Source organism: Nicotiana tabacum, chromosome 3, assembly GCF_000715075.1.
Source record: "Nicotiana tabacum cultivar K326 chromosome 3, ASM71507v2, whole genome shotgun sequence".
Classification (NCBI taxonomy): domain Eukaryota; kingdom Viridiplantae; phylum Streptophyta; class Magnoliopsida; order Solanales; family Solanaceae; genus Nicotiana; species Nicotiana tabacum.
This window is the reverse complement of record NC_134082.1, coordinates 161,671,561-161,699,226: the sequence shown is the minus strand read 5'-3', so window position 1 is coordinate 161,699,226 and position 27,666 is coordinate 161,671,561. Positions and strand designations below refer to the sequence as shown.

Here is a 27,666-nt window from a genome sequence, read left to right as displayed (position 1 = left end):
ACCTTTGTTACTGTTGAAGGTAACTCAAAATGCTTATATCTCTCTTCCTGAATGGTAAATACGGATAATCTTTATTAACTGGGCGCCTCATACTCTTCTTCATCTTGATTCTTTTGTTTGTTGAACTAGTATTTATCTTCTGAATCTCTCATTGTTTTTCATCATAAATGTGTATAGGTATTCTTGCCTCAAGACTCTGTATCAAGAGGCTTACACCTTTTAGTATGCATATGATCTGCTGAAGACCTCACATTTACTTATCATAAGCATGATGCAAAGTCAAGTTCATCTGACTCAACTCTTCCATAACCATGTCTTTTACCAACTGTCCTTGTGGATGTAGGGATTGTCTTATTCTGAATAAAATAGAAGTTAGAAATTTGAATTCGTACAACTGAGTTCTACCACATGATATAGAGTAAGAATAAAGAGTGATAGTCCTAAATGTCCTGTATCCTCCTGCTTATTAGTGTGGTGCACGACACACCCATAAATAAGACTCTACTAGACACGACTTGTAGACTACCTAGGGCAGAATTGCTATGATACCACTTTTGTCATGACCCAAACCGATGGAATGCAATGGGCACCCCGGTACCTTACTCAACCGAGTACCTACATAACGTATCTTTCATATCATACTATCATAGGTAAACGAGCCAGAGAGGTTGTCATGAGATAAGTACAATAAAACATGGAGAATTACTCGACATTGGACGATCCAACATGTAATCCAAACTTATACATATGACGTACGGGCCTATAAGGCCAAAATAACCACTCGTATACTAAACATAGGCCGATAAGGCCATACAATCTTTTACGTACATGAAATCTATCTACAAGCCTCTAAGGATACATAATTGTCATAAAGGTCGGGACAGAGCCCCGCCATACCAAATAATACACATCTAAATCATACTGACCAAACAAGCAACTCCGGAGCAAATGGAGTGCACCAACATCTTTCGCTGAGTTGATTACCTACTTAGAGGATTCTCGACCTGTCTATCGAGACCTGCGAGCATGAAACGCAGCGTCCCCAGGCAAAAGAGACGTCAATATGAATAATGTACCGAGTATGTAAGGCACATAAATAAGTACATAACAGACATGGAAGGAATATAAAGTAAATGACTCAACCTGTTAGTCTTGATAACTCCGTAAATCATGAAATAATTATAGTGTCATGCATATGCGTATGAATGTCATGTCGTGCATAGGTACATGTTTCATAACATCATCAGGCCTCTGAGGGCATCCCATCATATCAACTCGGCCACTGTGGGCAAAATTATCAACGTATATTAGCTGATCAGGTGGTGATGCATATATAACGCCGTAACCTTTTCTCATATCCCATATACATATATATATACGCATATATAACTCCATCTAGTCACGGGTCAATGTACATGTATAAATGCATGAAATGCATAAGAAATACGTTAATAAGATTTTCTTGGAATGCCATAAAAATTCACATGCCTTTCGGATGAACTTTATCAAATACGTATTTTTCTGAGACCCATGAACATAAGATAAAATAATAATTCATATAGGGAATCAAGAATATAGACACTCTCTAGTATTTCTATGAATAGAGTCATTTATGAATGTTGTGTATTTTGCTCGTTTCATTTGTATTATTTGGATCATGCCAAAACGAAATAAGGGATAGCCTTAACATACCTGAGCCGATTCTCTTAACAATCCCTCTAGCCCACGTCTTTGTGACAACATGTAACGACAGATCGGAATAGGAAAAAATTCGTATGATATTCTTGGGAAAGATTGCACCGTACTTCCTCAGAATCGCAAAATCTCATCGTTATTACGTAGTATAATTTTGTATGAAATTTTCTGCACATAAGCGTTACCTTGCTGAAATTTATACACCTTGGATTCATTAAGAGAATCCATATCTTTATGAATTAGTCTTATAACCAATGAAGACTACATCCACCCTTTAAAGTCCTTGTAGTTTTGTACGTAAGTGTCATTTGCATGACACTTAGATTCCACCTTTTAATTTGTGATATGGTCCATTCCATTGCATGGGGGGCTTCCACCTTATGCTTTTTTAATACTTATCCAATATATCCCCAATTAATTAGGTAATATCTCATTACCCAGTAATTAACTAATTACTCGCATAATTAAGAATTACCTCAACTTACTTAAAATACGACTCTCTTTTAATATACCTTGTACACTTTAGCATGGTCATGTAGTTCCTTGTATGGCACTAGTCCATAAATATCCAGTATTAACGCTCGGCCCGTATTTTATCCCAATATGCCAAACTTGGATGAAAAATTCATTTTCTTTGACTTGCTTCCCCTCTCACATTCACGAATTTACTCATCATTTGTTTAAAATAGCATTATCCTTATAATCTCCAAATAATCTCTTTCCCTGGACTAATGCCAATTGTCTTACGACAAATTTAACGTACAATACTACATGGTGCAACATCATCACAATTTAATACTGCGGGATGTAATATTGACGTAATATTGCGGGGCGTAACACACAATAACCCTTCTTCCCATGACACACAAGAACAACCGTCGATTCGGAATGAACTTCCACAATCCACAACTAAATGAACTGAGCGCCCTTCAGGCATAACTTCTCACATGAATGATAGCACCAGAATTTCCATACTTGGTTTCAATCCTTCACTCAATAAAGTGACTATATGTCATACTGATACAATCTTCGCGTGGGATACGCTCCCACGACCTTATGCACCAGTTAACAAGTCTGCACCTCCATACCACCGGACATTTACTAATGCTGTAAAGTGAATCAAGGATCCGCAAATCAATACACAAAGCCTCTAACACATGACGTCGATCTCAGGTGACACTGAAGACAATATCCTCTCACTCTAATCATTTGAATCCCTTGTCCCTGCTCGTCCGAGCTAGTGACATTCTTGTCAATACCAAACTGCAACCTTGATCCTTAACTTCCAAATCCCATGCTACTCGATGCACTTAATCATGCAAATGCGCAAGAATATAATAATTGCATCATAACTCCTGAACCACTAATAGGGTAAACACTTCATCATATAAAAACATTTTACTTAACTCTTTTCAAGAGAACCATGGAAACACGTGACTGAATTCTCATATCCACATAAAATACCGACCTCAAGTAGTGGTCTAAACCATAATTACTCTTCCGAGATCCATCTACACATAACAGGCCATAATACTCGAATGCCTCCAAATAAAATCAATTATGGCGGTCGTCAAGCCTCACACGTACCGCCATAAAGCACATGTGTGACTCAACACGCTGAAAGAACTGATCATTGCCACCATCATGCCAATCCAACCATTGCTAACCGATACGACTTCTTCTAATTTACTCTAGACTTGCCTTAGGAATAATAATAGCTTCATCCAAAACCTCGCGAACCCAAATCCGCACTCATCCTAAGTGACCTTATATCATGAGACCATGCTGTCTCAAATCCCATGAACCATCTCATACCCCCCTTGTGTGCATATTCATATTCTCTACTGGTGCACCCATTCTGAAAATTCCTCTATGAATCCGAAGTCACTTTCCCCCATTCCTCCAAATGCTACACTATAAGCCGAAGATAACATAGAACACTCCAAGCCCCTTTTTCATAATGCGCTGCAAAAGTTCGATTCTTAATCTTACTGCGGGCTTGAAATCCTTAGGCACCGCATTTTAACTTTGAATTCACTAGGACCGTTGCTGAGAGTCACCCACTCTGACTTGGTCCTGAATATAATTAACTTCAAGGCCCTACTAGCACGTGAACCGATAAGGCCCAATATAGCACACATTCCTCAATCCTTTTCTCAAATCACCATTTGATGTTTCTTTTCCCTTAGTCATAATAACCCGCCAATACACCAATGACTAGAAACCTCACAAGTAGATAACCATGCAATCCAATTGTAGGCGGTGGGCCTCTCCCACTTAGCTCGAAGCTACCATTGCCTAACTCTGGAAACCACCAAGGTTCATTCTTTCTCTATGACATGACCTTGCGCCATCGACCTGCCAAATTCCTTGAAACATTCCAATGATGCTGCACTGAGCACAATCACTACGAAACTAATAAACCATCTCGGGTTTGTGCCCATTCACCAGCTGTACAAACATATTCACTCCCCATTGACATCAACTAAAGGTGCGACAACACATTTGAATCCAAAGTCATGTTGTATCCTTCTTCTTATCAAGTAACTCCTTCCTCGTATCCAATCTCCCCCATATAATACCCAATATTCGATATTAAGTCCGTAGACTTAGTCACTATCCACCATGAATCCCAAATCTCTTTACACTTTTCTCAAGGTCTGTAGTCATCCTACCACAGAACCCATATGCTACTCCGCCACTCTCCCACTTTGGTCAAATTCATCCTTTAAGCAACTACTCGACTCCTGCTTCTCACACTTGGCGTTCTAGAAGTTTAACCACCGCAAGATACCTCTCACATGTCCTTCCTCATCCTTCGCTTCCCATTTGTTGCCTTAAGTCAAAATCCATCTCAGTAGCACTTGAACTAACAGATCGTCACTAGCTCTAAGTCCTTCCGAAAATCATCTTTCTCGATCCATCAACACTAGGAATGCCGATTAGATCCTGAACCACCGCACATTGCGATCTCTGACAACTGCTTCCCCCGCACCTTTCACATTACTCTGTTCCAAAGGCAAATTGAAGAAAACCATAACACCGACGAACTTAAGCCTTTATATTCAGTCAAGGATGACGACACCACATCACAGATAAAGATTCCACCATACTCGAAAATACCAAGTATCATTACTCCATCAACCCAACCCGAACACTCATAGTCCGGTTGCCTTTCCTCCACCGGGAATAAAATACTGAATCTCTGAATCTTGCACTGAGTAAACATCCTTCCAAGTCATTCCCTACTTCGACGGTTAGATAAACATCCTACCATTACACCACATTGTACGATAGCAACGCATGAATTGTCATAACAATCAATGCCAAATCTCAAAACTTTAGGTAATACTAATATTGATCTAAAATGATAGAACGACCTTCCGCAAGGCAATGACAATAGCCCAATCAAATACGCAAGGAGAAACATCCTGCACCACATCTGTAGTACCATCACAATTCCTCAATTCTCAATTTATAACAAGCGCTTCGTGTCATATAAGATTGAATATGAAAGAAACAAAGGCATAAGCCTCAAAAAATCAAATCACACGATGAGGAATAAAGAAGGGGAGTGCTCCTAACAGTCATATAGCCTCTCGAAAATAACTACAGAAGTCTCTGTATCGATCTGCAAGACTCTAGTAGACTCGCTCATGACTCGTGAGACCTAAGTGAACCTAGTGCTTTAATACCATGTTGTCACGACCCAAAATCCGTTAAAGGTCGTGATGGTGCCGGACACCACTGTCAGGCAAGCCAACACTAAATAGTTAATCAAAATTCTCATAATTTTTTTTAAAATCATAAATTTCCTTGAATTTAACTAGTAAAAAGGCAAACTTTACATAATAATAATAATGTTTTCCAATTTCAATACTGAGTATCCCATAATCCTACCAAAATCCAGTGTCACAAGTACCTGAGCATTTACTAGAAAATAAAATAAAAATACAATAACTGTTCGGAATACAAATTTGGACAGAAAAGAAAAATACAAGTACTCTGAAGGAGACTCTACTGGTTGCGAATCATCTCATAAGATGTAGCTCACATAAATCCCCGTATCAACGACGTTGTTGCGCCCACAAGGCCACTAGACCTACATGTGCATGTACAACAAAATGTACGGCAAGTATAGTAGGAATACGAAAATAACGCGTACCCAATAAGTATCCAGTCTAATCTCGAAGAAGTAGTGACGAGAGGTCGACTCCGACACTTACTATGGCCAATAATAATATACCGATAATATGATAAATTATAGATTTTCTAAGGCATCTGTAAACTCAATAACATGAAGGAGGTAAACAATCTTTTGTTAATAAGAGATTTCCAAATTTATTTTCATCTTTTAACAATTTATATCTCCGGCTAATGAGATCACATCAATTATCAATAATTCCAAAACAATCAATTAAGTCATGCGCAAATCATGCCGAGGTCGTACGGTCTGATCCAACATAATATTAAATTGTGCACTGCTGGAGGGTCGAACGACGTGAACCATAGATGGATCTATTTAATCTGCTGAGGCGTTCGGCTCGTTCCGCAAAAGATAAACACATTCAAACAACCAAATCAAGGATTTATTTAGGTTTGTTGTTCAAAGAAATATCAATTCTCATTAACGATCAAGTGACCCATCCAAAACCTAATTAGGTGAAGTTTAACCTTTTGAAATTCCTTTATCAAGTTCCAATATGTTTTAAATGGTTAAATTAACAAGTAGGATGCAAGCATCACAAATATAACGTGATTTGGATCCTAGACTACCCGGACATAAGCATAATAGTATCTACACGCATACTCGTCACCTTGTGCGTACTTAGCCCCCACAAATAGAAGCATATATGGAATTATTTCACCTATGGAGTGAATTCCCTCTTACAAGGTTATAAAGGAGACTTACCTCGCTCCGAAGTTCCATATTCGGCTCCCAAGCCATTCCGACGACTCAAACCGATACCCGACGCTCTAAGACTAGTCAATAATTGTGCAAACCCATAAATATATACTCAAATACTCATTATAATCCAATTTATAACCATTTCTAACCCCGATCAAAAAGTCGATAAAAATCACCCTAGGGCCCACGTGCCCGAATTTCGAAATCTTTTTAAGATAAACATTACCCATAACATCACGAACTCAAATATAATTTATTCTCAATTCCATGCCCAAATTTGTGGTCAAAATCCAAAAATACCAATTTTTTAGATTTTCTAGCAAAACTCAAAATTTCCACAAATTTTCCATGAATTTCCATGTTACAATCTATATATAATCCAAGTATTTAACTTGCAATAGGTGGGAATCACTTACCTTGACATAGATGATGAAGACGGAGCTCCAAAATTGTTGCTAGGTCGTCTCCCATGGAGGAAATGAGATGAAATGAGCCAAACTCATTTTTGCAGACTTATACACTGCCAGGCAACCCTTCTTTGCGTTCGCGGGCCTCCCATCGCGTTTGCGATGAACAAAATGCTCGAAAGCTATTTCCAAACTCTTCTCAAACAGCCTATAGTATAATAGCCATACCTCTTTGTAAAAAACTCCAAATGGTAAATGGTTTAACTTTCTGAAAACTAGACACCAATATACAACTTTTATGTTTTAGTTATCTCTCAATTCCTTATAGATTTCGAGATATAAGCTACAAAAGTCAGCCTTCTGCAACACAAATTTCCTCTTTATCTTCCCGGACTGCCTGTAGTGTACCCGCCATAACTTTTTGTACACAAATCCAAGTGTTAAATGATTTACTTTTCTGAAAACTAGACACAAAGGGCTATAACTTTTATTCTTGTATCATCTCCAAATTCCTTATAGATTGTGGGATATGAGCCTTCGAAGTCAGACCTGTGCAACAGAGATTTCCTTCTTCGCGAATGCGAGAGTCTCACGAGAAGAACAAAATCCCAAAAGCCAAATCCTTATTCGCGAACGCGAGAGGATCCTCGCGAACGCGAAGAACAACACCAGATTTCAATAAATCAGCATCTAACGTAGCCCAAAATGACCCAAAACACACCCGAAACACAACCGAGGCCCCTGGGACACTGTCCAATCACACCAACCTATCCCAAAACATGACACGAACTTGTTCGAGGCCTCAAATCACATCAAACAACATCATCATGATCGCACCCCAATTCAAGCTTAATGAACTTTAGAACTTCAAACTTCTACATTAGATGCCAAAACTTATCAAATCACGTCCGATTGACCTCAAATTTTGTACACAAGTCACATTCGACATTATGAACCTACTCCAACTTCCGAAATCAGAATTCGGCCCCGATATAAGAAAGTCCACTCCCAGTAAAACTTCTCACAAACCTTCAAATTTTTAACTTTTGAAAAATGACTTCGAAATGACCTACGAACCTCCAAATCCATATCCGGACGTGCTCCCAATACCAAAATAACCATACAGAGCTATTTCCAAACTCGGAATCCAAAACGGACATCGATAACATTGAAAATGCACTTCAACCCAAATATATGAATTTCTTCCAAAATGACAACTTCCACAATAGATGGCAAAAGCACCCAGGTCATCCAAACCCGATCCAAACATATGCCCAAGTCCGAAATCATCATACGAACCTGCTGGAACCTTCAAATCTCGATTCCAAGATCGTTTACTCAAAAATCCAACCTTAGTCAATTCTTCCAACTTAAAGCTTTAGAAATGAGAATTCTCTTTCCAAATCAACTTTGAACTTCTGAAATTCTAGTTCTAACCATGCGTACAAGTCATAATACCTGAGGTGAAGCTGATCAAGGCCTCAAACCACTTAAGGACGCGCTACAACTCAAAACAATCGGTCGGGACGACCGGTCGGGTCGTTACATACCCCACCTCATACAACTTTAAATATAGGTCTCATAAAGCTAGAAGACACCAGAAATGATAACAAGAAGCAAGCAGAGAGCTCATGGATCAAACACTATAGATTTCTCTACAAGCTATAAGTTCAAGCACTCAAGCTTCAAGTTCAAGATCAAGAATAAAGCCAAATCAAATACCAAGGTGTTCAAGAACAAATTACTTATTCGTGATCAAATCCAAATTCAAGTTCAAGAAGGAAATTTAAGACCAAGCTTTACAAGCCCATGAATCAAAACCAAAATCAAGTTCATCAAGATAGTTTACATTCTTGAAGAATCAGAGGAATACCAGAGAGATTGTAACACTCATTATTTATTGAAATTAAATACGACATTTGTTACGCAATTTTCCAGTCTTGATTATTTATTTTTCTTGACATGAAAATATGTTGTTATAATTTTCTGGCACGCCCAGTGAGACAATCTCTACCTCTCATCTCTTCAAATTACCAAATTTCAAGAACACAGAAATGGCTCCTAAGAAGATCAACTTCAAACTCACTACTGCTAAGGCTACGGATTCCAAGTTTTCATATGATGTGGAAAACTTGTTGGATGCTACTATGGAAAGCGTAGGACCTGTTACTAGGAATATAGAAAACTTGTTGGGATAACAAACATTTCAAATGCCGTCTGCATCAGTTCCTATATTTGATTTTCAATTCTCAAAGGGGGCAAGATCATTTCCAACTGAATTGGAAGAAGGAGTGAACATTGCTGAAATTGTTGAGAAGATATTGGCTCTACTTAGCCCATCTAGATTTAAGAATCTCATCACAGAGGATGATGTTGTTGTCTTGATTACTAGATTTGCACCAAACACTCCACGTGAGTTGTTCCACTCAAAGTTTGGTGTAAGAGAAATCCATGCTTTGCTCCACCATCCACGACAGTTATCCAAGCAATGGTTACTAAAACTTCAACTATTGAAGAACAACTCGCAAATTTAACAAAGGCAATTGAGGGGTTGACGAAGCATATTCAAGATCAAGATAATCAAATTGTCAAGCTGACAGATAGAGTGAAAAGCATGATGGAAGAAGATTCAAGTCATGTACCTCGAAAGCTCCCTATGATGCAAGATAAAGGAGACTTATCTGCAAGGCAAACAACGACTCCTAAAGAATTTCAGATTTCATCTTATGGGGTTATTCACATTGGCCAATTGAAAGACTTCATCATAGGAACCATCAAAGATAAGTACGATGTTGCTGCCAAGTCTTCTCTCGCATATGCAAAGCCATACACTGCAAAAATTGATAGATTCAAGCTGCCTACAGGTAACCAACCCCCAAACTTTTAACAGTTTGATTGAAAAGGAAATCCAAAGCAACACATTACATACTTCGTCGAAACTTGTAATAATGCTGGAACCTATGGAGATTATCTTGTCAAGCAATTTGTCCGTTCCTTAAGAGGAAATGCTTTTGATTGGTACACTGATCTCGAGGATGGTTTCACCGATAGCTGGGAGCAAATTGAACATGAATTTCTCAATCGCTTCTATAGCATAAGGAACACTATAAGTATGGTTGAACTCACAAATACGCGTCAATGGAAGGAAGAGCCAGTCTTTGATTTCATCAATCGATGGAGGAATGCAAACCTCAACTGTAAAGACAGACTTAGTGAAACTTTTGGAATAGAAATGTTTATCTAAGGAATGTACTGGGGACTACGCTATATCCTACAGGGTATCAATCCTAAGTCTTTTGAAGAATTGGCTACACGTGCTATGATATGGAACTAAGTATCTTCAAGTGGAAATCAAGGGCCACCTATTTATGAACCTCGCAAAGTGAAGGATAAAAAAGAAATAAAGAAAGGAGGCAAGTTTGTGCCGAAGTTTGAGAGCAACAAATCAATGTTAATGCCTCGCCATTAAAGGTCACTACAAATGTGAGTAAGAATCAAAGTGTGAAGATAACGTCCTTAGAGGATAAAGTTGGCTAAAAGTTAACTCTGAAGGAAATGCAAGCGAACGAATATCCATTCTTGGACTCCGATGTCCCAATAATTTTTCAAGAACTCCTTGAGTTGAAACTCATTGAGTTACCTAAAATGAAGCGGGGCCAGACGAACCTAGAAGGAATAATGATCCAAATTATTGCAAGTACCTGGTTGATTGGCCACCCTATTGAAAAATGCTTTGTCTTCAAGGAGAAAGTCATGGACTTGGCCGTTGAAGGAAAAATCTTGCTTGAGCATGAGAAAAACAGTTCGAATCAAGTCTCTTTCGTTTTTGGTTTACTTGATCCCATTGTCCTTTGCAATTTTGTCCAAGTAAATGAATGTGATGACATCCAAACCGCATCATCACCAAATATGATTAAATTTGGTGACTTTGAACCAATTAATATGAGAAAATAATTGCTTCTCCCTATAGCGTATAAACTAATAGTGAAGAAAGATCTCAAGAGAGGTGAATCATGTGATGATCAAACTGATGATGAAGGTTGGATTATTATGACTCGGCGGAGATGCTGCAAGAAAAATTCATAAAGGGAGTCAAATAAGCAGTTGACTAGGGGAAAAATGGTGAAAAGACCCAAGAAGAAAATGATAAAGAAGAATTGGAAGAAAGCAAAAATGGCGGAGAATCACTATCAAAGTCTACGTCGTCCAGTGACATTGGACGAATTCCTGCCAAGATGGTTACACCCGCAAGCTTCCTATGAATATATCAAGGCCCTCATGTTGTAAGATAGACGAAGAAGAGATAAAGAAGGAGGATCTATCATGCTGCCACCTCCCTTGCCTGAAAAACTCACTGGGAATTCTGAAGAACTGGACATTTGTGATGCAAAAATCACATTTAATAATGAAGATCTTTTGCTTGGTGAAACATACCATAATAGTCCCTACTTATGGTTGGCTTTGTATGAGAATAGAGAATAAGTAGAATCTTGATCGATGATGGGTCTGGCGTCAATATTCTCCCAATTAGTACTGTCAAAGAGCTTGGCATACCGATGGATGAACTATGTGAAAGCCGTTTGATGATTCAAGGGTTCAATCAAGGGGTCAAAGAGTTATAGGGGCTATCAAATTAGAAATAAATATGGGAGATTTGCATTCGAGTGCATGGATGCACGTGATCGATGCAAAGACCTTATATAATATCTTGTTAGGAAGGTCATGGATACACAAGAACAAAGTGGTTTTATCCACCTACCATCAGTGCTTGAAGTACTGTGAAGATGGGGTCGAAAAGAAGATAGTTGCTGATGATAATCCATTTACTGAGGCTGAATCATACTTTGCCGATGCAAAATTCGACTTAAAGAATTACGTCTCGAAGGAGGTTAAGGTTGGTGATGTGATGTTGACCAAAAGTGTTGCAAAAAAGGTTGATGTCACAACTAGCAACGCAAAGATTTTTGAAAAATATTGGGAGCTTTATGATAGGAACAAGATGAATGTGGCATCTTCAAGAAAGAAAGTGACTCATGTTCTTTGCTATGTCCCAAATGCAAGGTGTCACGACCCAAATCGAAAGGTCACGACAGGCATCCGGTGCCTTAATGAATTGAGTACCAGCGTAACATATCTTTCTTATCGTGCTGTCATTGGTAACTGGGCCAATATGGCCACAACTTGTAATGTATAACTATAAGTAGGAAAGCAATGTATCAATGAACCATCTTTCTTAAAACATGAATACATATGGGTCGTCAAGGCCTCTCACAAACTGTATAAAATGAATCTCTATCTATAAAGCCTCTAAGAGTATTTGCAATCAAATGGGATAGGATACCGTCCTACCCATAAGTCTGTAGAAAAATTCTAACATGATGACTCATAGACTCGACTAAACTCTAAAAGTGGTGGAGTCTTACCGATCCTTTACTGAATGCTAAATTCGTCTACTATGAGGGCTCGTCAAACTGATCGTCTATACCTACAAGCATGAATGGAGCATCCCCAATAAAAGGACGTCGGTACGAATAATGTACCGAGTATGTAAGGCACATAAATAAGTATATAAAAGACATGGAAGAACACATGGTGTAAATGACTTAACCTATAAGTCTAGATAACTCTATAAATCATGAAACACTTACAGTGCCATGCATATGCGTATGAATGTCATGTCGTGCATAGGTACATGTGTTCATAACATCATCAAGCCTCTAAGGGCATCCCATCATATCATCTCGACCACTGTGGGCAAAATCATCAACGTATACCAGCTGATCAGGTGGTGGTATGTATATAACGCCGTAACCTTTTCCCATATCCCATATACATACATATATTCCATATACATATATATACATATATATACGCGTATATAACGTTATCTGGTCATGGGTCAATGTGCATGTATAAATAAATGCAATGCATGAGAAGTACGTCAATAAAATCTTTCGGAATGTCATAAGGCCATTATGCTTTTGATTAATATCATGAAGTAAACTTTATCAACTTACGTATTTTATGAGACCCATGAATAGATGATAGAATAATAGGACACATGGGGAATCAAGAACATAAGCATCTCTAGCATTTCTATGAATAGAGTCATTTATGGAAGTTGTGCATTTGCTCATTTCGTTCGTATCGTATGGATCATGCCAAAAAGAAAGAAGGGATAATCTTAACATACCTGAGCCTATTCACTTGACAATCCCTTTAACATACGTCAATTGCGATAACACGTAACGGCGGATTGAAGTAAGGAAAAATCTGTATGATATTCTTGAGAAATATCGTATCGTACTTCCTTAGAATCACAATTCTCACGTTGTTATAGTAATAAGTAGTGTATGAATTTTGTTGTAACAATTTCATGTTACAATCATATAATTGGCTGAAGATCCTTACTTAAAATGTTGATATGCACCTCTCTTTGAATTTAGAGAGGTCTTATACTTGAATGGGTGTGGGCCCCACTTCATGTGGTGACTTAGCCACATAACCCTCTTAAATGTGCCACCTTTAGACATAAAACAAGAGTTACTAATTAGCTTAGACTTGCTGCCACGTTGGGAGATTAGTCCCTATCCATAATTTCCTTAATCTTATCCAACAATCTTAATTACATGTTAATCTCCCACTAAAAATCAATAATTACTCAATTATCCACATAATAAAGAATTATCTCAAATTATTTAAAATACTACTCACTTTTAATACACCTTACTATCATGCTCATATGGTACCTTATATGGAACTAGTCCATAAATGCCGAGTATTATAGCTCGGACCGTATTTTATCCCAAATTGTCAAACTTTGACGAAACTCATTTTCTTCGATTCGCTTACCCTCTCACCTTTACGGATTTACTCATCACTTGTTTGAAATAGCAAAATACTTATAATCTCTAAATTATCTTGTCCTTGAACTGATGTCAATTATCTTACGACAATTCAATGCACAATACTACAAGGTATAATATCATAGTAATATAATACTACGGAGCGTAACATCAATGTAATACTATGGGGCATAACATCATTCCCCCCTTTGGAACATTCATCTTTGAATGTTGACTGATGCACTTATCATTCTCATAACCTATAGCTTTTGCGAATACTTTAGTACTCTCCTTTCCATCTAGGCAACTGTCCTGTGAATAAATTCAAAGGCTAGGCAATTCCTCCCTTTAGGCCTCTTTCTCGTACCATGACTTGTGGTCGGAATTCTTTCAATATCATAACTGTTGCTACCTTATATCATGCAGCATGTACGACACTGACCTTGTAAGTGCGCCTATGCGACTCTTCTCTCCTTTTCCTCCAGCTTTTAGCCAATATCTATGCCTCACTTTGTAAATATATGCCGATCTTGATAAAATGTCCCTATGGGCATCTATAGGTATACTGAAGTTCTTTGCTCAGTATTTTGTTGAACTTACGAATATTGTTATACCTTATTTCATAGACCGTGCTATCCATCCGTATCACTTTACTGCATCAAGGTAGGTTATACTATACCATAACTCTTACTTCGATTTATCGTTACTAAGGTCTACTACCAAACTCTAGGTTACTCTTGTTGCTTATCCTATTTGTATAAATCTAAGTCCTTTTAATACTTCTTCATTACCGTTCATCTTAAGAATGATGGCCTAATCTCATCTCATACTTTGTAATTTTTATCCATCCATTATTGATTCACCTTAATGTTGATCTATAATTTACCACAGATAATTTGATATATTATGTAACACTTTCGCTAGGGCTCACGTCTCATCGGGGAACATTTGAAATAATTAGAGTGATCCACCTGGTAGCGATACCATACTTCCATAACCGTATTTCATAGTATCCCAATGTGATTCACCTTACGTGAGTATTTTAATCCTGTATAATTCCTTAAATCATTACTCAATCGAAGTACCAAACGTCATCCTTTATCTATCACAATTACACCATTATTCCACTACCAGGGCAGCACTCCATCTCTTCTAAATGCTACTAGTCTTAGACTCCTTTGAGTTTATTTAGGCTATACCGAGCCTTCTATAACTTAGAGAAACCATAAGCTCTCTTGTTTTCATGGGCTTAATACTAAGGATTTATCCATTCTCATCACCTTCTCATTCGACCTTTATTATCATTACTCTTGTCATAAAACTTTGTTGCTTTACTATACTTTAGCTTGCGATCGATACATATCTATTTATACTACTCGCAACCTTCCTTCAACAAGATTTCACCGTAGATTTCCTTTTGTTATTCTGGAACATCAAGCGAGACATCACATCGTTTCTAACTCTTATTTACTCTCTTAACTAGATCTCTCGGTACCTAGAAATCATAGGCTAGAAGATATGCCAGTGTCGATGCCACTATTGATACTGAATCCTAGCGCTTCTAGCCTTCTATCCGAAGTATGGACTATTCCCAACCTTCTGCATCTGAGTATCTCGTACGTTGTTCACTTTCACCTTACTTACCTTAAAATCTCACATCATATCTTCTATCTCTTTCATGACCTCCTTTCCACATATGTGTAATTCATATTCACAACTTGAAGCTCTATTATAATACTTGCACCTCTGGTGTATACACAATCTGGTGAGAGCTTCATACTGACTTCTTATAAGGTTGGTACTTCTTCTAACTGGCTTTCTTGTAGATCCATTATAGAATATGGTTGTTGTATTATCTCTCTTGCACCTCTGATATTAAGAGTGATTCTGCCATGTTCTCACATACAATTTCTATAATTTTCTAGGTTCAACAATCAGACTCCTGATTTACTTCGTTGATGTAACTCTTTAGTTTTCTCTTCCTTCTGATCAGCCTTTATGTAGGATTAAGCTATCTTCCGATCTATGGCTCATGGTATTAGTCATTACTTTAGCTTTACATGGATGCTATGGAATATCCATGATACAATCTTCTAACAATTTAATCCTTTGTCTATGACCTGGCTTAATTCTTTCTTGTAACTTATACGGAATCTTCTACGGCTGTATGATTGTCAACATATATGTTGCATGGATAATACTTTGAAATCTTGAGTGTATTTATAACGTACTAACTCTGGATCATTGATCGAATAATTCCTTTTGTTCCTCTCAGTTTTCTTTAAACGTAAGCTATTACCTTTCCTGGTCTTTTTTCCCCTTGTTTCGTACATACTTAGCTTATCTTAGTTCTCGCACATGCCAAAATTTTCGTGAAACTCATATGATCTCGAATCCTACTTTTGGTTTTACTTCCCGATCATTAGCCACGGTAGATGCCACTTCTTATGGAGTGTTTACAATGTTGTAGTGAGACTTTTTTTACATGATCATTTCCTTTTTAGGTCACTGTGTGTCACGACCCAAACCGATGGGCCTCGACGGGCACCCGAGTCCTACCTGTCGAACACCCCTAAGCATGCGTCTAAGATATAAACTTGAATAACGTCTGCTGAGTTACGAGAATAACATACATGAAGGGAACCTACCAAAAAGGCATATGTACATATACATGCGGAGTACAGTAGGCGAGCCGACAAGGCTGATATAGACAAGTATATACCCAAAGCTGGAAGCCGACAAGGCCGCATACTATCCAACTATACATCACTATCTACAGACCTCTAATAGAAATACAACTGTACAAAGACGAGACTGAGCCACGTTCATATCGTGCCAAAATCAAGAAAAGATCCGGATCGAGTGGAGCACGCCAACTCTCGCTGATCAAGGATCCTAAGAAGGGGGACCGTCGACTTGCCTACCTGCACCCAGGATCCTAATAAGGGGGACCATCAGCTTGCCTACCTGCACCTACGGGCATGAAACGCATGCCCCATGAAATAGGGCGTCAGTACAAAAAATGTACTGAGTATGTAATGCATGAAAATCAATACGTAAAAGACACAGATGAAACATGGAATAAAGAAATCCATCTGTAAATCTAAACAACTTTGTAAATTCTATAACATTTATAATATCATGCACATGCATATAAATGCCGTGTCATGCATAGCTATGGGTGTACATAATATCATCAAGCCATTGAGGGCATCCCATCATATCGTCTCGGCCACTGTGGGCAACATCATCAACATATACCAATTGATCAGGTGGTGGTACGTATATAACGCTGTAACTTTTTCCCATATCCCATATACATATAAGTACACACACACACATACACACATGACCAGATGACGTTATATATTTATACGTACATATATTATATATATATATAAATGAATGAAATGTATGAAAAATATGTAATAATCTCAATATTCCTTTCGGATAAACTTTTTCAATTGTGTATTATTCTGAGACCCATGAACAAAAGATATAATAACATGGGGAATCAAGAACATAGAGACCCCTAGTGTTTCTATGAATAGAGTCACTTAAAAAAACTGTGCGTTTGCTCGTTTCTTCTGTATAACTTGGATCATGCCAAAAAGAAAGAAGGGATGACCTTAACATACGTGGAGTAGAAAAAGCTCTATATAAAAAAAAACTCTATATAATATTCTTGGATAAGATTGTACCGTACTCTTTTAGAACCGCAAAATTTTTCCTTACTACAATTCCAACAAATTCTCGTTGGAAGCTTTTGTGAATTGAATTTAGCTTCTGCTCCTAACGTATTTTGAACTAAGAAGAATGATATATGATTTTTACCAATCACTAATGGACGTTCTAATCATTTTGTCCAAATTGAAAAATGAAATAAGACTTATCATAAGTCTTTACTTATTAATTCCAAATAAATCCTAGATAGCCACCTATTCAAGAAGATTAAAGAGTCATTTTCTAGGCTAGCAAATGCTGCCACGTTACATTTCTTGGGGGGAGGGGTGTTAGGCTTATCTCATAATTCATTAATTAATTAGGTAATGTCCCGTTATCCGGTAATTAACCAATTACTCGTATAATTAAGAATTATCTCAAAATACCTAAAAATACTATTTATTTTTTTAATATACATTATACATTATACTACTGTGGTCATATGGTGCCTTGAATGGTACTAGTTCATAATTATCATGTATTATTGCTCGACCCGTATTTTATCCCAAATTAGCCACCTTCAACAAAACTCATTTTCTTTAATTCGTGTACCCTTTATCTTTTATGGCGCTTACTTACCGCTTGTTATAAATAGCATAAATACGTTAACCTCAGGATAATCTCATCCCCGAGTCTACGTCAACTAACTGAAGACGAAACTTTTAACGTACGAAAACGCGAGATGTAACATCCTTCCCCCCTTAGAAACATTCGTCATCGAATGTTTAATTCCCCGGGATCTATATAACTTTGGCACTCGCCTTTGTAACAACACTACTACTAACTTTTCATGTAGACCCGAAGAAGTTTTCGATGTTCTTACTCGCCTATAAATATCCGTAGTTACATACCTCTGTGCACTTGTGCTCGTGCGGTTTCTTTTGAACTGAAGGTTTGACTGTCTTCCCAGTGGCATTCTCTTTTATTTCTATAATACTCATACGATACCTTTAAATATCACAACTCCTATCTGAATATTTCTCAAGGGTTTCGATGTCATATCTACGAGACTGAATTTCCCATGTTGGGGTTCACTATGTTTATCTTGCATGATCTGCTGATTTGTCTGTAACCTCTTGTCTAGTCGTGACTAGATTCTTCTTGAATCAACTACTAATTACTCGTTGGCCCATTCTTATATCAATGTTCCGCATAATCTTTCTTGGGTCATTTCCTTTGTCTTAACTTGCATCCCGCACTGGCTTCTTATCTATCAATAACATCTCGGGCAGGAACTCTTACTTCTCCTCCTTAACGTCGCGTTTGCATAATGTTCTAGAATCGTAGCATATTTGTAGGATTTGAATAAGTGCAATATCATACCTTTCTCATTTTTATCGCATTCTTCCTTTACCATTCCATAGTTACTAGAACCACTTATTTCTGACTTAATGTCACATCACACCATATTTCCCCCTTTAGGGGAGTACTAAGATTTAGTGTTATGACGAGCTACCTATAGACGTTTTACCTCTTCCTCTTAGGCGTCTTTTCACTTCATCAATGACCCTTACTCGCCTCCGGTAATCCTTCTGTACCAAGGATAACAAAATTCCTTGATCACGAGGGAGACACCTAGTGTAACTGGCACATACAGTCCCTTAAGCTTAACTTTTCTTATATTGCTTGTTTTAGGGAAGCGTCTTCCTGAATAACCATTCTTTAAATTTCTTGTGAATCTTCTTTTGTGGTCTATTCTATTATCGCCGGAACACAATATGAAATTCTCATGATGTCGACCATCATCAAATCACTCAGTCCCTAATTCATGTTTAGTTTATCTTGTTCATCAATCCATACTGATTTCTATTACTCTGGGATCTAACTTTTCCTTCTGGTAATCACGTTAGAGTCACGAACTTATTTCTCGAAATGAGGATATGACTGTATGGCCTATACTCTTTTGTTGTCTCAAGGCCTGTCACCTCTCATCTTTTCCTTCCCTTGACAATAGATTCTGTAATACTGTCTTTTTTTATCTACCGTTGTCATCCATATAGCACATCTTACTCATAATACTTCATTAACTCTCTTCTTATTTCTATCACTTTATTCTGAAAACTCGAACAAGAAATTCTTTTACATTTAGCTCCCCTTGCTCCATCCATTGGCTCTTCGAATTGCCTAACATTCTTTCTCTACTAGGGACGGGAGCCACACTAAGGTAATATTTATCCCTCCAAGGCTTCTAGTGCCTATCTTTGTAGTACTCATATCTAGCTGTACTATTTTAGAGTGCACCATCTAGGTATCTCATAAGGAGATCTATTAGCACATTTGAAATATCCTTCGGAAATGTCAATTAACGCAAACAATCCATCCAACATTTTGGGTTACTTTAACCCTAATTGGATTCTAATATCCCGCCCTTCTTTTAAACTATATCTATTGGCTCCCATGGAGCATAACTGAGATGTGTGTGGCCAATTGTACATACCTCTATTACAATTGAAGGTAACTCAAAACGCTTATATTTCTCTTGAATTGTAAATACTATTAATCTTCATTAACTGGGTACCTCTTATCCTTCTTACCTTGATTCTTTTACTTGTTGAAATTTGTATTTATATTCTAAATCTCTCATTGTCTTTTACCACATGGGTGGAGAGATATTCTTACCTTAAGGCTCCTTATCAAGAAGCTTACACGTCTTAGTACACACATGTTTTGCTGAACACCTCATATTTATCCATCATAGGAATAATGCAAACTCGAGTTCCTCTAACTCAACACTTCCACAGTTATATCTCTTACTAACCGTCCTTCTGGATGTAGGTATCTTTGTATTACGAATATAATAGAATTTAGGAATTTTAATATCTACGACTAAGCTCTACCACACGATCTAGAGTAAGAAGAAAGAGTGATAGCCCTAAATACTCTGTAGCCTCCTGCTTATAAGTATGGTGCACGACACACCCATAAACAAGACTCTACTAGACACGACTTGTAGACTTCCTAGGACAGAACTACTCCGATACCACTTTTGTTACGACCCAAATCGAAGGGTCACGATGGGCACCCGGTGCCTTACTCAATAGAGTACCAGCGAAATATATTTTTTTTATCGTACTGTCATTGGTAACTAGGCCAACATGGCCATGACTTGTAATGTATAACTATAAGTGGGAAAGCACTGTATCAATGAACCATCTTTCTTAAAACATGAATATATATGGGTCGTCTAGGCCTCTAACATACTATAAAAAATGAATCTCTATTTACAAAGCCTCTAAGAGTATTTGACATCAAATGGGACAGGGTACTGGCCTACCTATAAGTCTGTAGCAAAATTCTGACATGATGACTCATAGACTCGGCTGCACTCTGAAAGAGGTCGAGTCTTACCAATCCTTCACTGAATACTAACTTCGTCTACTATGAGGGCTCGTCATGATCATCTATATATATATATATATATATATACATATATACATACATATATAGGTGTATATAACACCATTTGGTCATGGGTCAATGTATATGTATAAATGAATGCAATGCATGAGAAGTACATCAATAAAATCTTTCGGAATGTCATAAGACCATTATGCTTTTGATTAATATCATGAAGTAAACTTTATCAACTTACGTATTTTATGAGACCCATGAATAGATGATAGAATAATAGGACACATGGGGAATCAAGAACATAAGCATCTCTAGCATTTCTATGAATAAAGTCATTTATGGAAGTTGTGCATTTTCTCATTTTGTTTGTATCATATGGATCATGCCAAAAAGAAAGAAGGGATAGACTTAACATACCTGGACCCGATTCTCTTGACAATCCCTTAACACACGTCAATTGCGACAACACGTAACGACGGGTCAAAGTAAGGAAAAATCCGTATGATATTCTTGAGAAATATTGCACCGTACTTCCTTAGAATCACAATTCTCACGTTGCTATAGTACTAAGTAGTCTTGTATGAATTTTGTTGTATCAACTTCACATTGATATCATATAATTGTATGAATTGGCTGAATATCCTTACTTAAAATGTTGATATATGTACCTCTCTTTGAATTTAGAGAGGTCTTATACTTGAATGGGTGTGGGCCCCACTTCATGTGGTGACTTAGCCACATAACCCTCTTAAATGTGCCAACTTTCCACATAAAACAAGAGTCACTAATTAGCTGAGACTTGATGCCAAGTTGGGAGATTAGTCCCTATCCATCATTTCTTAATCTTATCCAACAACCTTAATTACATGTTAACCTCCTACTAAAAATCAATAATTACCCAATTATCCATATAATTACGAATTATCTCAAATTACTTAAAATACTACTCACTTTTAACATACCTTATACACCTTACTATCATGCTCATGTGGTACCTTGTATGGTACTAGTCCATAAATGTCGGGTATTATAGCTCAGACCATATTTTATCCCAAATTGTCAAACTTCGACGAAACTCATTTTCTTCGATTCACAAACCCTCTCACCTTCACAGATTTACTCATCACTTGTTTGAAATAGCAAAATACTAATAATCTCCAAATAATCTTCCTTGAACTGATGTCAATTATCTTACGACAATTCAATGCACAATATACAACGTATAACATCGTCGTAATATAATAGTGCGGAGCGTAACATGGACATAATACTGCAGGAAATAACACAAGGAAGGTTAAAAATCCATCTTCTGAACAACAAGGTAATGTGTTAGGAGACTTGACCCTTCCTATCAAGCGAATTGAAGCAATTAAGTCGTCTACAAAGGTTCTTAAAGGGTTCGTGAAATCATCAAACCACAATTCGCTTCTAAATCTAGCACTCCCTACAAAGATCATAGATGAGGGCTTTGACCCAAACGCCTACAAGTTGTTAGCAAAAGTTGGATATGATCCCAATGAACCATCCAAGTTGGGAAAGCTCCCTCCTAAAGCTTCAAACCCTACTCAAAAGATGACGATGGATAAAAGGCACCCACTAAATCAATCACGTGAAGGATTGGGTTACAAACAACCCCCGCCAATCCGTATCTCTATTACAAGGGCAAGTTGTAACTACATTACTACTAAAAAAGTGTCTACGACGCTTAATAAGAAGCCTTCTGTGTTTGATCGACTTACGAAACCAATGACCTCAATCTTTAATAGGTTGGGACCACTGAAGAAGGAAAACAAGCGTCATGGAAGTTATAAAGGGATTGGAGCACCTATCTTTGCTAAAAAGGAGATTTTGACCAAACTTGTAGTTTCGTGCGGAGATGTCCTCAAAGCAAAGGCTCTTACTATAGTCCACATTAAAAAATGGGAGAAAGATAAAGAAAGTGTGGGGTCATCATATCATATCACCATTCATGATGAACAAAATGCTTCATCTTATACGGAAGTCGAGGAAAAGTGCCTTGATATTCATGTATGTCATCACATATCTTTCAATGATGGTGATCCTCAAGAGGATGAAGACACTAAAAATGCACCACCAGAGCTTGAAAAAGGGGTGAAGATAACGATTAATGCACTAAAAGAAGTCAATCTCAGAGTTGTTGAAGATCCAAAGCCCACATATGTAAGTGCCTCTCTAACTAGTGATGAAGAGAGCAAATATATTGAGCTACTTAAGGAGTTCAAAGACGTATTTGCTTGGAGCTACAAAGAAATGCCAGGTTTAGACCCCAAGGTGGTTGTTCATCATCTTGCTGTCAAACGAGGTGGTCATCTTGTGAAGCAAGCACAACGTCGCTTCATAATTGAATGGGTTCCCTTGATTGAAACTGAAGTTAACAAGCTAATTGAGGCTGGTTTTGTTCGTGAAGTAAAATATCCTGCATGTATTTCAAGCATCGTCTCTGTAAGAAAGAAGAATGGCCAAATCTGAGTTTGTGTTGACTTTAGGGACTTAAATAATGCTTGTCCTAAGGATGAATTTCCTCTTCCTATCCCTGAGCTCATGATTGATGCCACGACTGGATACGAGGCGATGTCATTCATGGATGGTTCGTCTGGATATAATCAAATTTGCATGGCACCGAAGGATAAAGATCTTACTGCCTTTCTCACCCCTAAAGGTATATACTGCTACAAGGTAATGCCTTTTGGTTTGAAGAGTGCTGGTGATATATATCAACGTGCCATGCAAAATATTTTTGATGACATGCTTTATAAAAACGTGGAGTGTTATGTTGACGACTTGGTGGTAAAGTCAAGGAAAAAATAAGATCACTTGCAAGATTTGAGGATGGTATTTGAACAGCTTTGGAGATACTAACTCAGAATGAATCCATTGAAGTTCGCCTTTGGAGTTCTTCTGGGAAGTTCCTAGGTTTTATTGTTCGACACCGAGGTATCGAAATTGATTAAGCTAAGGTGGATGCTATCTTGAAAATGCCTGAGCCTAAGGATATTCATGAATTAAAAAGCTTACAAGGTAAGTTGGCATATCTTAGAAGATTTATTTCGAATCTGGATAGAAGATGCCAACCATTTAGTCGCCTCATGAAGAAAGGGGTTCCTTTTGAATGGGACCAAGCTTGCAGAAATGCTTTTGAAAGAATTAAGTCTTATCTAATGAAACCTCCAGTAATGACAGCCCCCATGCCTAGAAATCCATTAATAGTATACATTTTAGCACAAGAAAGGTCAGTAGGAGCGCTTCTAGCTCAAGGAAACAATGAAGGCAAAGAAAATGTACTTTATTACTTGAGTAGGATGATGGCGCCAAATGAGCTCAAGTATTCACTTATTCAAAAGTTATGTTTGGCACTTGTCTTCTCCATTCAGAAGCTGAAGCATTAATTCCAAGCTCACGTTGTGCGACTCATCTCAAGAGCGAATCCTATCAAGTTTGTCATGTCTAAACCAGTCCTAAGTGATCGATTAGCTAGGTGGTACCTCCAATTTCAACAATTTGAACTTGTGTATGTTCCTCAAAAGGCGGTAAAAGGACAAGCATTAGCAGACTTCCTAGCTGGCCATCCAATTCTAGATGATTAGGAGTTTCTTGATAACGATGCAATGGTCATAGAAATTCATCCTCCTTGGAAGATGTATTTTGATGGCACTGCACATCGTGAAGGAGCTGGCGCTGGAATAGTGTTTATCACTTCTCAAGGAGAAATTTTGCCATTTTTTTTTCACTATGACACAACGGTGCTCCAATAATGTTTTTGAATATCAAGCGCTCATACTTGGGCTTGAAATGGTTGTGGATTTCAAACAATTGCAACTACAAGTTTTTGGAGACTCCAAGTTAGTAATCAATCAGATTTGGGTAGCTATGGGGTCAAAAAGCCAGAGTTGGTGCCATATCACAAAGATGCTCAAAGATTGGTAAGTTGGATTTGAGAGGTAACTATTCAACACGTGCCGAGAAAGGAAAATAAGAGAGCTGATGCATAAGCAGCCTTAGCTTCTACATTATCTTTGCCTGATCAGACACAAGTCGTTGTTTGCCAAAGATGGTTAGTTCCTCCACCAAATGATTATGAGGAAGAAGAAAGCGAAGTTGAGCATCTTGCTTCCGTTCTTGAGGTTGAAATTGAAGATTGGCGACAACCATTAATTGATTATCTTTGTTATGGGGATTTGCTGGAAAATCCCCGAAGGAAGACAGAAATCTGAAGGAGAGCCCCTCGTTTCCTTTATTACAAGAATACACTCTATAGACGATCATTTGATGGAGTGCTCTTACGTTGTTTGGGTACTGATGAATCCCTTCAAACCCTGCAAGAAGCACACTTTGGAGTATGTTGTGCGCATCAATCTGGGCCAAAACTTCATTTCCACATAAAAAGAATGGGGTATTATTGGCCAACCATGGTAAAATATTGTTTAGATTACGCTCGAAGGTGTAAAGCTTGCCAATTCCATGCTAACTTCATACATCAACCACCTGAAGTATTACACCCAACTGTTGCTTCTTGGCCATTTGATGCTTGGGGTTTGAATGTTGTTGGTCCATCGCCAAAGTCTTCTGGTGGACATCTATACATTTTGGCCGCAACTGATTACTTCTCGAAGTGGGCTGAAGCTGTTTCTCTTAAGGAAGTAAATAAGAAAAATGTGGCTAACTTCATCCGAGTCAATATTATCTATCGCTTTGGCATTCCTCGATATATATTGACGGACAATGATAACAAGTTGATGAATAAAATATGTGATCTTTTTGGCTTCAAGCAACGCAATTCCTCCATGTATTATGCTGCTGCCAATTGACTTGCTGGAGCATTTAACAAGACACTCTGCAACTTGTTGAAAAAGGTTGTCTCTAAGTCTAAGAGAGATTGGCATGAGAGAATGGAAGAAGCTCTTTGGGCATACATGACCATATATCGCACACCAACGCAAGAGACTCCTTATTCACTTGTTTATGGAGTTGAAGCAGTCCTTCCACTTGAGCGTCAAATCCCATTGTTGTGGCTTGCCATTCAAGAAGGACTCACTGATGAAGAAAATTCTTGGTCACGCCTTGAAGAATTGGAAACTCTTGATGAAAAGAGGCTAGAAGCTCAACAAAGCTTTGAATATTATCAAGCTCGCCTGTCTCGATATTTTAAGAAAAGGGTGCGCCTTAGATCTTTCCAAGTGGGTGACCAAGTTCTTGTGGTCAAAAGGCCTATTATTACCTCTCGTCGATCTGGGGGCAAATTCTCTGCTAAGTGGGATGGACCATATATTGTACAAGAGGTATACTCAAGTGGCACTTACAATATAGTTGACTCAGAAGGTTTGCGGATTGGCCCCATCAATGGGAAATTCATGAAGAGATATTGTCTTGAAGAAAACAAATACGCTCCTTATCGCACGAGCATAAACTGCATATTACTTCTGGCCTACAAGAGTATAAATTGTGCACGACCGGAAAAAAAAATTGCTAGGTTGAAAACCTCGAAAGAGGCAGCCAAGGCAAAAGTTAGGATATTTAAAAAAACTCACTCATTTCTCGCTATGACTTAATCCTCTTCACCCAGGTACGTAGGCAATTTAGAGTTTCATTCTAAGTTCAGTCATATGAGTTCAAAAATACATTTTATCCAAGGCATTATTCAAATGAGGTAAGATAGAATATAATTCACTTGATTGACACTTGAAAATTAGGTGTACATGTATTCTTTCGTTGAGCTCTCTATCTTATCTTGATGGCTCAATGGGGGCAATCCCTCCATGTCAAATTGAGGTCTTTGATGAAATGATTGTAGTTTCTTTAATAAGAGGCTAAATATTCAAGTTGAAGGCTCCAATTCTAAGTCAAGTTGATTTTGTCAAGTCTATTACATCATCAATTTGAAGTATTTAAGCCTGCTAGGTCTTAAAGTTGCAGTATTCAAGTCCACCAAGTCTTCAAATCCATAAAGTATTAAAAAACCTCACTTGTTGTAAACTGCATAATGACTTGATCCTCTTCACCGAGATTGGTATCTTCGATAAAATTGTAGTCTTTAGCAGGCTGCAAAATTTTCAAGAACGTCATGTCTTTGAGCTGAATTCTTTAAGTTTGCTAAGTCGTCAAGTTGAATTCTTCATATTTTCTATATCATTGATTTGAAGTCTCTAGCATGCTAAATCTTCAAGTTGAAGTCGAGTTAAATTCTTCTAGTCCGCTAAGTCTTCAACTATCCAAGTCTGACACATCTCCAAGTTGAATTCTTCAAAGTGGCTACATCTTCAAGTATAACTCTTATACTTTAACCTTCAATTTGAATTCTTAAAATCTACCTAAATCTTCGAGTTAAAGTCTTCAATTCTGCAAAATTTCAAGTTGAATCATCAACTTGAAGTCTCCAAATCTACTAAGTCTTCAAGTAGAAGCCTTCAAGTCTGCCATGTCTTCAAGTTGAAATATGCAAGTTAAATTCTTCTAAGTACCAAGTCTTCAACTGAAAGACAATAAAAAGCCCCCATAATAATCTTGAAGTCTTCAAATTGATATGGACTTCAATTCTTTAGTTTGAAGCTTCAGTATATCTCCAAGTATATGGTAACAACCTTTGATATAGTCTGCACCATCTTTAAATATTTATATCTTGAATTATTTGAAGGAAGTTTTTAACATATCTTAAAATCTTCAACTGAAAGTATTTAAAATGTTGGCTTGTATGACTTGATTTATGTTGCAGGAAAAAAAA

The 27,666-nt window shown here is 37.7% G+C and overlaps 1 protein-coding gene across 1 annotated transcript; it reads left to right on the top strand.

Moving 5' to 3' along the window:
* The first annotated feature begins 11,656 nt into the window (after positions 1-11,656).
* LOC142177647 (uncharacterized) lies at positions 11,657-25,162 on the top strand. The gene is made up of 4 exons (XM_075246944.1): positions 11,657-12,167; positions 22,207-23,357; positions 23,463-23,627; positions 24,977-25,162. The coding sequence occupies exons 1-4, from the start codon at positions 11,657-11,659 to the stop codon at positions 25,160-25,162; spliced, it is 2,013 nt and encodes a 670-aa protein (XP_075103045.1).
* Positions 25,163-27,666: the final 2,504 nt, after the last annotated feature.